At 43.1% G+C, this 12,711-nt stretch overlaps 1 protein-coding gene across 1 annotated transcript in view; it reads left to right on the forward strand.

Moving 5' to 3' along the window:
* Positions 1–8,028, forward strand: part of Alk (ALK receptor tyrosine kinase) — an 854,626-nt gene extending 846,598 nt beyond the window's left edge. The window contains exons 27-29 of the mRNA XM_004627384.1: positions 3,514–3,648; positions 4,314–4,404; positions 6,880–8,028. Of these exons, the coding sequence (XP_004627441.1) occupies positions 3,514–3,648; positions 4,314–4,404; positions 6,880–7,584 (931 nt within the window). The 3' untranslated portion in view covers positions 7,585–8,028. The remainder of the gene's footprint in view (positions 1–3,513; positions 3,649–4,313; positions 4,405–6,879) is intronic.
* The last annotated feature ends 4,683 nt before the right edge of the window (positions 8,029–12,711 follow it).

Consider the following 12,711-nt stretch of genomic DNA (forward strand, 5'->3'; position numbering starts at 1 on the left):
TTGACCTAGCTCTCCATCAAGCTGGTTTACTTTTACCAAACCAAGCTCTTTACCAGCCGAGCAGAGGAAATCTGCTCAGCAGTATGAAGGAACACACAAAACCTGCATGTATTGATGTGAATAAACCACAAAAATGATATCTGGCATGGAAAAGCAAGTCATAAAAAGCAGTAGGGTAGCATTTAAGAATAACTTAACAAGGCAAAAAGTAAGTCCATGATATATATTCTTTGTTTTTGTCTTCACAACTTGTTAAAAAATGTGGGAACATACAAGGGAGAAATGCATTCTAACTTCTAACAAGGGAAGGAGGAGAGGAGGAAGGGGTAGAAAAGAATGACACCTGATTCTCTCGAAACACATTATAGTCTCTTTCTAGCATCTATCTACCTAACTACCTTTGTTTCTAAGTCAATCTAGAGGGACAGAAAATATATAGCTGCAAGTCCTCAGGCCTTTCTTGTCTGATTTTGCCTGTTTCACTTGGCCTTGGCAGAAAGACCACAAAAAGAGCAGGAAAATTACACAAGGTAGGATTCAACATATGATGATGTTTACATTTCTTTACATTTATTACAGTAAATAATATGGCCACTGGTCTTCCAAGTCCCCCACCCCCGCTTTGAACACACTTATCCCATCACTGTTTCCACTTTCTGAATGAGTTCTAGAAGTCTGCTTTCATGAGTGTCTTTAGCAGGTGTGATAAGGAACAAATACAATGACTCCTGCTGCACAGTGCCATCCGGTAGAAAGGCTGACTTGGACAAGCACTACTGTGGTGTGTTTAATTAAATATTCACCATATACTTTGAGCCCATCACATATGTGCCAGGGAATTTGCAGCAGCAGAATCAAGAAACATGTTCATCTGTTCCACTCTGTCCTGGATAGTTGTGTTGTGACCACCGCCTCAACCTTTCCACTTGAAAAATACAGAAAGTATCTGCCCAGTCCTCCTCACAAGAGCCTTTGAAATTCTCCAAGATGATCATAGAAGGACCTCATTGTCCTTAGAAGTATAGTTCTCTACAGTTTTATACAATAAAGTTTATTAACAACAGAAAACTACATCCAGATACAAAACAAAGACAGCCTGGCATGGTGATGTACACCTGTAATTCCAGCACTTGGGAGGCTGAGGCAGGAGGATTGACATGAGTTTGAGGCCACTTTGGCAGTCTAAGGAAGCCTTAACTACATTGTGACACCATGTGTCAAAAAAAAAAAGAAAAGAAAAATGGACAGCTGATTAGCTGTCCTTTTTTCTTTTCTTTTCTTTTTTTTTTTTTTTTTTTTTTGACACATGGTGTCAAAACTAAGGATTAAAGGATTAAATTAAGGATTTTAGAGAGCCAGCCAGAGAGCTCAGCAGACTAAAGTGTCTGCTTAGGCAGGCACAGGGACCAGGGTTCCATCCCCAGCATGCCATACCGTGTGTGTCCCTCCCCAGGGGGCACACTGAGACAGTGACTGAGACTAGGCATGGTGGCACAAGCCTATAATCCCAGCACTTGGGAGGCTGAAAACAGGAGAATCTCGCTATGATTCCAATCTGTGTAGTGAGACACTGTAGACCCTGTACTAAATACATAAAAAAATAGATAAACAAATGAAGAATTTTAAATAAATTATAATCAAAATAGCAGAGGAAGTTATTTAGAGGATGACAAAATCATTGCAAAACGCACTCAAAAAAGCTACAAATGAGAACTCAAGTGCATTTTTTAAAAGAGAAAATAAGACAAAAAGGCCTTGCTAGATACTAAATACACAAAACTCAAACAGACTGGCATCAATACAAGAAGTAAAGGATAAATAGATAATCTAGAATAGATGGATGGGCTACAAATAGACCTATTTTAATTAGAAGTCAATAGGTAAAAGGGAAGTTGTTTTATAGTGTTGAAGGCATAGCTGTTGAAGAAAACAAACCAACTTTAGAGCTTTACCTCACTCTGTACACCAAATTAAATTCCAACTGATTCAGAGACAAGAAAAAATAAATAAAACTTGAAGAAAAGAGCAACTATTTATCTAATCTTTAATGAAGGGAGGATTATATAACTATAAAATAAATGAAAATCTTAAAATTTTAATAAACAAATTTGTCTACCTCAAAATAAAAAATTGGGGTATGCTAAAATGTAGAATAGAAAAAACTACCCAGGTATATATAATACATTCCTATAACTCAAGCAACTTAGCAATTTAACAAGACCCTGTCTCAAAACTTTTTAAAAATATATATATACATATATATTTTTTAGAAAGATTGACGTACAATGTCTCTGGGTTTAATCCCAAGTACGACCTCAAAAGAAAAAAATGAAGAAAGAACAGAAAGAAAGGAGGTAACTAATAGAAAGAGTGGAATTTTTGATGAAAGGTTGATGACATCTTTGATACACATAAAGAAAGTCTATAATGTATAAAGAATGTCTACAATGTATAAGGAAATTGACAGATACAAAAATAACATTATCTCCAGATGATTAAAATGGGCAAAAGATATGAGCAGAAAATTTAGAGCAGAAAAAAATGAAATGAAATTGATTCCTGAGTACTTGGGAAGATGTTCCGCTACGCTGATACACAAATCCAGGCTACTTGGCGTGCGCGCTCTGTCCTGGAGGAGCGTGCTGAGCACTTATCGCGTCTGCTGCCCTCTCGTCAGTACGCTAGCTGAGCAGACATGCACTGGGAAGCCACCCCTACAGTGGGTACAAGAACTTGCCAATGTGCTGATCCTTTTGATCTAGTTGTTATACTTCACTTACCCTTACTTTTTACTAGATTGTCCTAATCCAGTCTTCAGCAAATTTATCCTAAGGAAATTCTCCTTTAAAAACTGTACATAGGTGTTCATCACAGTGTTTCAAATACCTTGAAAATTGAAAATGCACTAAGCCAAATTATGATACAGTTACTCAACGGGATGTTTTAAAAAGACACTTCAAATTTTACTTATACGATGTACTAGTGCAGGGCTGGGGAGATAGCTTGGTGGTCTAAGCACCTGCCTGCCAAGTGCAAGGATGTGGGTTTGATCGCTGGTAGCGCATGCTGTGCTGGCCCTGGAAAGCTGGCCACCAAAACCAGGCGTGGTGGCACAATCCCATAACCCCAGCACTGGGGAGGCTGAGACAAAAGGATCACTATGAGTCTGAGCTGCGTAGTAAGACCCCATATCAAATCAACAAAATTTTTAAAGGTACTAATGCAGAAAATATTTATGCTATAATGGAACATGTGATGACCCCAAGGTTCAAGGTACACATTGAATAAAACTGCAATTGGGTAAGGTTAGAAAACTAAGCACAAAACCGTAACTGATTTTTTTTTTAATGTCATCAGTGATTACGCTTAAATGGTGCATCACATGTGTTACTTTCTCGTTCCTTTTCTTTCCTCTATCCGAATCGTCCTCTAAAATGAGAAACGATGTAACAGGAAAAGATTAAGACCTTCGGTGCACATGCACATCCGTGTCCCACCTTGTGTCCCCACCAGGTCCTTCGGCGTGCTGCTGTGGGAAATCTTCTCTCTGGGCTACATGCCGTACCCCAGCAAAAGCAACCAGGAGGTTCTGGAGTTCGTGACCAGTGGAGGACGGATGGACCCCCCTAAGAACTGCCCTGGACCTGTGTATGACTCCTCTAGGAACAGTCTTACTGGTCACTCAGCAGTTTCTCTTCTCAAAAAATAACAGGAGCCACATGGCCTCTTTTAAGATGAAGGGGCAGAGGGCGGCCTCGTTTAATATAGGTCCCAGGACAGGACTTCAAAGAGATGGGCTAAGTCTTCCATCTCCAAAAGCAACACTACATCCAGAAAAGGCACCCACTCCCTGGCTGGAGGCTAGAGAGTCACTGGGTCCAGCTATACTCCTTCAAGCACCCCTAAGGTGCTGTGTCCCACCCTCATGCCCTCCTGTCTCCTTCAAATAGTCCTGTGCCCTGCATTTTCTGCTGTCCCGCCTGGCGTCCCTCACCTCTTTCCCGCAGTGAAGGTAGATGGGAAGGAACATTTCATCCCAGAAGCATCTTTAATCCAGGATTGGAATGAGGGGAGTCATTTAATGGAAACTCCAGGTAGTCTGTGTTAATTAGCTTGTATTAGAACACCTCAGGGGCACGATTCCCTCCTTCATCAGCAGGGGGCAGCATACACTAACTAGGAGGGCCCTCTGTGAGTTGCCACCCTTGAAGATTTGGGTCTCCCTAGTCCCTCCCACTTAGAAGTGTACTGGGAGAAGAGCGTCTTGTATCCCTGTGCTTGTCTTAATTTAATTAATGTGCTTATTCTTTTAGGTACCGGATAATGACCCAGTGCTGGCAACACCAGCCTGAAGACAGGCCCAATTTTGCCATAATTTTGGAGAGGATTGAATACTGCACACAGGTATAAACTCTCTCCCTGTGACTATCATAATTTAATCTCTATGGATATGTCTTAAAAGATGGCAAATACCAGAATAAGAAGAAGTAACAGTTAAACTAGTCCGAGAGTAAGATTGATGATGATGAGAATGAATATTCAACTATCTGTAAAATGACTGGGATCTCAGTTGGCCCATTTCACGCAATAAGTACTCGTGACTCTCACTTCCCTCCCAGCACACGGTGCCCGGCAGTAGCCAGGGAATCAGCTCAATGTACGAGCATTAACTGGATGTAGGAAACGGCCCCGCTCTCAAATAATTTACAGCCAGTCTGGAAAGTAACAACATGTGAAATAAACAGTACACAATTGCTAAATTGTATGTCCAACTATATATATGTCAGAGTATTAAGGGAATATTCAAAGTAACCTGGAGAAAGTTTAACATCATCAGAGGCGCTTATGTGAGTGTATACTCCTCCAGTCGCTTTGCGCACATTTTATGTTATCCTCATTCGGGAACACAGATGACCCCACTGGGCAGCGAGAGCTTTGGCTGGAGAGGATGTCTGGGTCACACAGCTTCCGATCGTCCACAGTCCCTGTGCACACACCTCTTTCCTGCTCCCTGTAAGGAGTTTTTTTCCCTTCCCTTCTTTGGTCCAGAGGACCACCGGGCCTCCCAGCTCATCAGGCGCATGCACAGTGGGTACCACTGTGCCATAAAGGACACATTTGAGTCCAGTGGAGGCACGTGAATGCACCTTGAGACCATAATGCTAAGTGAAATAAATCAGACACACAAGCTTAAATACAGCCAATGAGAAACCCATTGTATACATAAAGAGCCAATGAAAAGACAATAGGAAATAGGAAGCTAGATCTTGCATGAATGGAAAGTGGATCTTGAGATGGAATGGGAAGGAAAGGGAGGGGAAGGAAAAAGGAACTGGGAGTTGTGTGCTCAGACCTGCTCCCCACAATGAACAAAATCACTTAGGTGGTTCAAATGCGTAAGGATAGAAGCATAGACATTATGGATGGAGACTGCCTGGCTCACAGCGCCTCCCGTGGTCCCCCTTCTTTGCCCAGGTATCCCTAGCCACCCTTTGGAACTTTGTCATCAGGTTCTCCTCTCTCCCCCAGCCCTCCTACAGGATTTCTATTCAAAGCTATTTTACAGGAGTCCAATGATGACCCCACTACCACCCTAAAGCCCCTCAGAAGGGACAAAGCGTGGACACCTTCTCTGAGCTCTAGTTCCTTGCCATCACTTCTGTCCAGCTCCTCAGGCCCTTGAGCTGGGCAGGTGAATGGGCACCTTCCTCCAGAGCAGGGTCCCTGGGAATCTTTCAGAGAAGCTTGTTTATTGGCATTTAGGTTATGACATCATCATATGAATGGACTATATCCATCTTTATACACCTTCTTTGGGGACTTTTTCTCCAAGCGCATATAACAGCCCTCTCAAAATGAGGCAGTTTTACACATGACTATTTTAAATGACTCACTATAGAAATAATAAAAAATAATGGACTAAAGGATTAGAAAGTCAGAAGATAGTTATTCTTTCATTCTTCACCTCATCAACTGACGAACATAGCAGGAATGTGTTCTGTTAAACTCCAGTAATGTGGTTCTTTCCCAATTTGCATGAACCTGAATGAATTAAATTTCCTGAGTTAAGTTTTCTTCTGCCTGATTTTGAGAGGACTGTTAAACACTCTGGAGAAAAGGTCCCCAAAGAAGGCGTATAAAGGTACATATAACCCATTCACATGGCGACATCATAACCTACGTGCCAGTGCACAAATTTCCCACAAACCTCTGGCAACTGCTTCTGTTTGTCTGTGTTACAATCTATTATCAAACAGTGATCTAGCATGAAGTTATTCTGGTAAAGGGTCTTTCTGGTGTCACAGATTTCCTGGGTGCTCCACAGGGCTCGTTCTATCCAAGGCAGTCCAGAAAGCACGAGATATCCTATGTGTAAGCCAGGTAGGCTCCCAGAGGAGGAGGGCAGGCAAGAAAAGTGCAAGGAAGCCCATAGCATGCACACACGCAAGTATGCATGTATGCACAGACTCTCTCTCTCTCTCTCTCTCTCCCCCCCCCCTTGGTCAAACACGAAAACCTCTGTCATCATTATTTGGAAGAATTTTATTGGGAATAGGTGGATCATTTTTTAAGGTTTTCACCGTAAGCCATTCATGTCTACACTTTGCTTGGATCTGCTCTCCAACACTCCCAACACCCACCCCAGGTGGTGGGTGCCACTTGGTATCCCCATTCTTCACACTTCCATTCTAACTTTTCCATCCAAGGCCTCCAAGGACAGTGATGAGGTCAAACTCGATCCTTTTCCTTCAGAGCTGCGAGTTAATGCATTCGCAGTGCATAGTCTAAAGGCAGTGTAGATGAAATTATGCCCCAGGTCTCTTCCAGGCATCCTGCTATTTGTGGCTGGCTACTCATGGCCCCTCTTAACTCCCGCAGGACCCAGATGTCATCAATACCGCTCTGCCCATAGAGTATGGCCCACCCATGGAGGAGGAGGAGAAAGTGCCCATGCGACCCAAAGACCCCGAGGGGATGCCTCCTCTGCTGGTGTCCCCACAGCAGGCTAAACAAGAGGAGGAACGCGTCCCAGGCCCTGCCCTGCCACCTGCCCCATCCTCCGCGGCCTCTGGCAAGGCTGTAAGGAAGCCGACAGCGGCCCTGGGGCTCTCTGTGCAGGGCCCGCGGGGGCCAGCCACGGAAGGAGGACACGTTAACATGGCTTTCTCCCAGTCCAATCCTCCACCAGAGCTGCACAGGGTCCAAGGCTCCCGAAACAAGCCAACCAGCTTGTGGAACCCCACGTATGGCTCGTGGTTTGCAGAGAAACCCGCCAAAAAGAACAATCCTGCAGCAAAGAAGGAGCCGCACCAGAAGGGCACCGGGGCGCAGTCGTGCAGTGTTCCCCCCAACGCAGCCGCCAGCAGACTGCCCGGGGCCTCCCTGCTGCTGGAGCCGTCTTCGCTGACGGCCAGCATGAAGGAAGTGCCTCTGTTCCGGCTGCGCCACTTTCCTTGTGGGAATGTCAACTACGGCTACCAACAGCAGGGCTTACCTCTAGAGGCCACCACTGCCCCTGGAGCTGGTCATTATGAGGACACCGTTTTGAAGACCAAGGGCAACACAGGCCAGCCTGGGCCCTGAGCTCTGAGCTGGCTCCATTTCTCTCCCTGAAGAGCCCAAGCCCACAGGGGACAGGGAGGTCCTGACTCCACCACACACCAGAGACCCGATGTCACTTTCATGTTGTGCCAACTTGCTTTGAAGTGCCACATAAAATGCTGTTTGTTCAAAATGCTTTAGAAAGGTTTTTGAGCATGGGTTCACCTTATTCTTTCAAAAGAAGAAAGTATCCTAAAAACAAGGGATCAATACAAGGTCCAGACTGGTTGCATAAGGTTTTTACGCATGGTTTTTGTAGATTTCCTTATGCTTCTTTTAAGCTGCAGTGTGCTCCGCTTCAGTGTAGTAAGAACTAGCTGCTTATGTGTCTCATAGTGGAAGTCATAGTTTCCTTGCTTTGTTGATGTGGACATGAACAATATGAGGGGTGAGGGGACGGCAATAAAAACATTCACTGTAATGACTCAGCATGGAGAAAGACATTCTTTACTTGGAAAAGAAAAATCATAAACTACTGATTGCAGCGTCACTTTAGATGGTTAGATGCTTTTAATTGTTCTGATTCATTGCCAATTGTAAAATGTCATGAGTAGTCCATAGTATAGAGAAAATGTATATACCGTATGCTCATGTAAGTGGAATACACACATCCCAAGTGCTCTGGGTGTGATGAACACTAGCATAGAGAATTCACCAACCCTATCGATATACCTCATGCCTTAAGAAAATCCTTCTACTAATAGTACAAAACTAAGTGTGAGGTTTCCCACTGAATTTAAAACTCAAGATGTCAATTATTTTCAAACTTTCCACCAATTCAAATCTGATAATTAGAAACATAAATTCTAAACAGCAGTAAAAATCAGCATAGAAACATATCCATAGGTATGAATACATCTTAAGCCCAAAACTTTTCTAACAGTTTCATTCATGAAACCCACCAAACTAAGTCCCTGCTTGCAGTGACAGTCAGGGTCACAGGAGGAGCAGTCCCTCAGGAGTCCTGATGCAGCCTCTCCTCTCCTGTCCACGTGAGTTTTCTCTGCCTCATGCGATCCTGGTATACTGGGAACACAAATATGATGAAGCATTCATAGCATAATTTTTGTGGCAACGAATTTACATTAAACGAAAGATTTTCCTCTAGGTAGCACTGAAGAAAGAAGTTTAGGAGCGCTTGTAGAGTTGGGGCTGACCCTGACATGTGATAGTGGGGGTCCTGAATAGTGGGGGTTTTCATAGGTAAAATTTATTTCTATGACACTGTAGTGGGAACCCATTAAATTTTACATGCAAGAATGTCTTTGTTGCCAAGAGCTCATTTCACTCCGTCTGCTTCTCCTCTGTTCTCATGTCCAGTTGGTTTCCTGGTGGTGGCTGGGCCATAGCATCTCTTTGGGAGGAAAGCATTTTTAGTTACTTGCTAGGTATGAAGCATTCCCAAGCAAAAAGACTGTGCATGAGTATGTGCGTGTGTGCACACATGTGTATGCACTGTACCTTTCCACTTTCTCAGCTGCATCTACATCAAAAGTGTCACTTTGTAATATAGCCATTGTGTTCTATGACAATACCAGACAACTATTCATTTCTCTGCAGTGAGCTGCCTGGTTCCAGAGTTGGATCTGCACATCCGTAGCTGCACCAGTACGCTGGGGACCACTTTTCCTCATGTGATTAATTGCTAAAATAGTTTTAGCAGCTGTAGATCAAGTGGCAGCATCGATGGAATCACCTCTACATAACTGTGTCAGGGAAGCTTTGGGTCAGGCCAAATTTAAGTTTTGGTAAAAAATAGTCTAATTACATGAGCATTATTCCAGCTCACAAACCACCCAGAGGGGCTCTAGAGCCTCACATTGAGAAACACTGTCCTAAAGGATTATGAGAGAGGAGCTGTCAGCAACTTGAGAAAACAATTCTATTTTATTTTTGTAATACCAGTAACCAGTTCAGCAGGAAGTATGCCATGCAGAGAAGATAGTCAACTCCTCATGGTAATTAATAAGGAGGAAATCCTATTTCTTTCCCCTCTACAAATACAGGTTGTGCCTTATTACCACTAGGACTGATTTACTGCTTTAATTGTCTTTATTGTCTATCAATGTTATATAAGTGATAGTCAAATCTTACCAGCCTGTGTACATGGATAAGTAAATAAACACCTCCACATTGAGATATGATGAGCTCAAGATGTTTCATTGAAGTCGGTGTGACCCCTAGGTGTCAGCCTGAGATTAATCTGGACTGCTGCCAACAGAATATTGTTCCAGCCATATGGCCACAGCAATTTACATAGATGCTGTGCATTAGAATAAATTCATTGACTGTGATAGCGAGTTCTACCTAGAACATGAACAGGCACATTTAAAGTTTACAAGAGTCATGTTAATTAAACTATAAACTAGTATTATATAATTATTTATATTCCACATCTATAAAAAGCCACGAGGAGGTCACAACCGTTTAGCAGGTAAACCAGCAAACTGTGAGGAATGACTAGCTTCTTTGTGTGTTGCCTCAAAATTACAGCCAATCAAACCGTCAGGAATAAGGCTTTCTCCAGCTTCATCTGCTCTTAGCCCATCCTTCTTGCCAGCTTCTGAAATAGTTCCGAAAGTCCTCTTTTGAGTCTTCCATTGTGCTCTTATGGTTGACTCAATGCCCTGAACTGATTTGCAACATTTGTCTCTCATGGTCATTTTGACTCAGAGGAAGAGCCAGAAGATGCCCAGAGCCAGATCTGGTGAGTAAGGTAGATGAGGACATGCCACAATATTTTTATAAGCCTGCCACTCACACTTTTGATCACACCTTATAGAACAACAAAAGAAGACTTCCAGAACTGCACAGAAAGTGGCGAGAAGGATGGGACAAGTGTCTGAGGTGAGGGGGAGTGTTGTGAGGGGAACTCATGGAAATGTGTGCACTTACTATAATAAAATTTTAAAATCAATTTGAAATGTTCACCATGTAGTATTTTGATTGCACCTTGTACAAAAGGAAGACACCGTTGCACCTACCTACTGGTCAAGGGAAGACATAAGCTGGGAAGGCACACAGGCCCCTCCCATCTGGACGACTCCTGTTCTGAGAGCCTGGGGGTCACCCCTCTTGTGTCCTTGCTCTGGCCTCCGCAGTTCTCGCACCACCACAGCAGTCCTTGTGGCTCTTCCGTCTGTGCCATCTATTGCTTATTTTTAACACTTATAACTAAGTTCCAAGCACACAGGAAAGAAGCTACTTGATCAATTTGAGTCATTCTGGTTTTTAAAAAAAATGTGATGTCTCCCCATCCTACTTGGTAAATCGTAGGGTTATAAGAAATTGTGAAGGGCCTATATATCTAAATACACAGGGTATACCTCCAGCAAATTCTAAAGACTATTTTAATAGATTTTTCTCTAGTAATGTAGCAAGATTAAAGTTCCTATGAGCCTTGTCGACCTAAAACAAGATGCATGTGAAGTGAGGCTACACTAATAGACTTCCCACAACTAGAGTTGTAAGATTGTTTGAAGCGTGGTAGTGTCAATCTGTCTTTTGTTAATGATTTTTTAAATGAGTCCCTAAAGAATCCAAAATTTGACTTTGCTAATTTCATTGCAGCAGATGGTTCCCCGTGTCATGTGAACACACAAAACCAAACCAGCATTCGCAAGTCCCTAAAATGAGAGGAGGGCTGAGAACAAACAGAAAGGCTGCTATTAAGATGCCGTTTTCATTTGCTATCCTGAGCAGGTATCTTTAATTTTTAATGCACTCCTAAAGTGCAAAGCTATTGTTCTAGCTTAGCAAGGCTGAAACATGAAAAGTTTGAGAGGATCGGACTATTAAACATAATTAGCGGGGAAAGGTGCGGCGAAATGAGCTATAAAAGTGACAACTATCTTTTCAGCATTCAGTGTTTGTAGAACAAGTGTGCTGCCCTCGCAACACCACAGTGACAATCTAAGCTCAAACACTACAAGTGCCTGTGTGTGTTTGTGGTGACTTCCCATATGCACTTCTCACATCCCTCTCTGATGCACCCTCCGCTCTCCCTGCAGGCAACCCCCGTGTCGGGCCTACTGACCCCTTGTACTTAGTCACTCACAATCATCTTTCCCTCCACCACTAACCTAACCATCCCTCTCTAGGCTCATCTCAGCAGGCATCAGTTGAGAAGCACTCTTACAACAGTAACTTACACTAAGCTTCAGCTATTCTATCTAGAATGTTTGTGTTTTATGAGGCACTGTTTGCCATATACACAAGTATCGGGCTGGTAAGATTTCAGGAGACGAGGTCATCTTAGAGGATTTAGTACTCATCCATCAGTTAGCAAGCAGACAAGAAACTAGACCGCAGTGTCCTGCCCACAGGACTCAGTCAAGTCACTGAAACATACTTTATTTATTTATTTATTTATTTATTTTAAGTAGGCTGCTCAGTAGAGCTCCTCCAATTCTTTTTTTTTTTTTTTTTTTTTGTGTGTGTGTGTGTGTGTGTGTGGAATCAGGGATTGAACTCAGGCCCTTGCACTTGCCAGGGAAGCACTTATTCTACTGAGCCATCTCCCCAGCCCTATTTTCTTATATTTAAAAAAAAATGAAAGCTATGATTTCAAAGACCCCTTCCAACTCTCAAGTCTGTGATTCTGTGTTAAGTAAACCCCAACACCTGACAAACACAGGCAGTTGGACGTTGCTGTGTGTGTGTGTGTGTGTGTGTGTGTGTGTGTGTGTGTGTGTGTCCTTGCCCCTGAATCTTAACTCATTAAGAGCCTAAGCCAATAAATTTAGAGCACCATGCTAGTTAGCCACGTGCTATGCTCTGAACATAGATCAGAGCATTTAACGTGAGTCCTCCGGCTCCTGTGCTATGCTGACTTCCTTAAGCAATCATATCATTACCAGAGCAAAATGAAGTCAATCGGAATGGCTTCCTGAAGGAAGCTAAGTCTCTTTGACGATCTTAACGTCTTCAGTGTCACACTATTTCTCTCTTAGGTGCAGCCTTCTTAGCAAAATAAAACTCTAAAACCTATCTTTGGAAGTTTATCCTTAGCCACCGTGGATAACTGATGAGACACCTGATCCCCTTGCCCACTGATCTACACTTGGATGGGATGCCCACCTGCAAAGCGAGCTGGCAAAGTCCACAGTG

Source organism: Octodon degus, unplaced genomic scaffold (genome assembly GCF_000260255.1).
Source record: "Octodon degus isolate 3935 unplaced genomic scaffold, OctDeg1.0 scaffold00019, whole genome shotgun sequence".
NCBI classification, from domain to species: Eukaryota; Metazoa; Chordata; class Mammalia; order Rodentia; family Octodontidae; genus Octodon; species Octodon degus.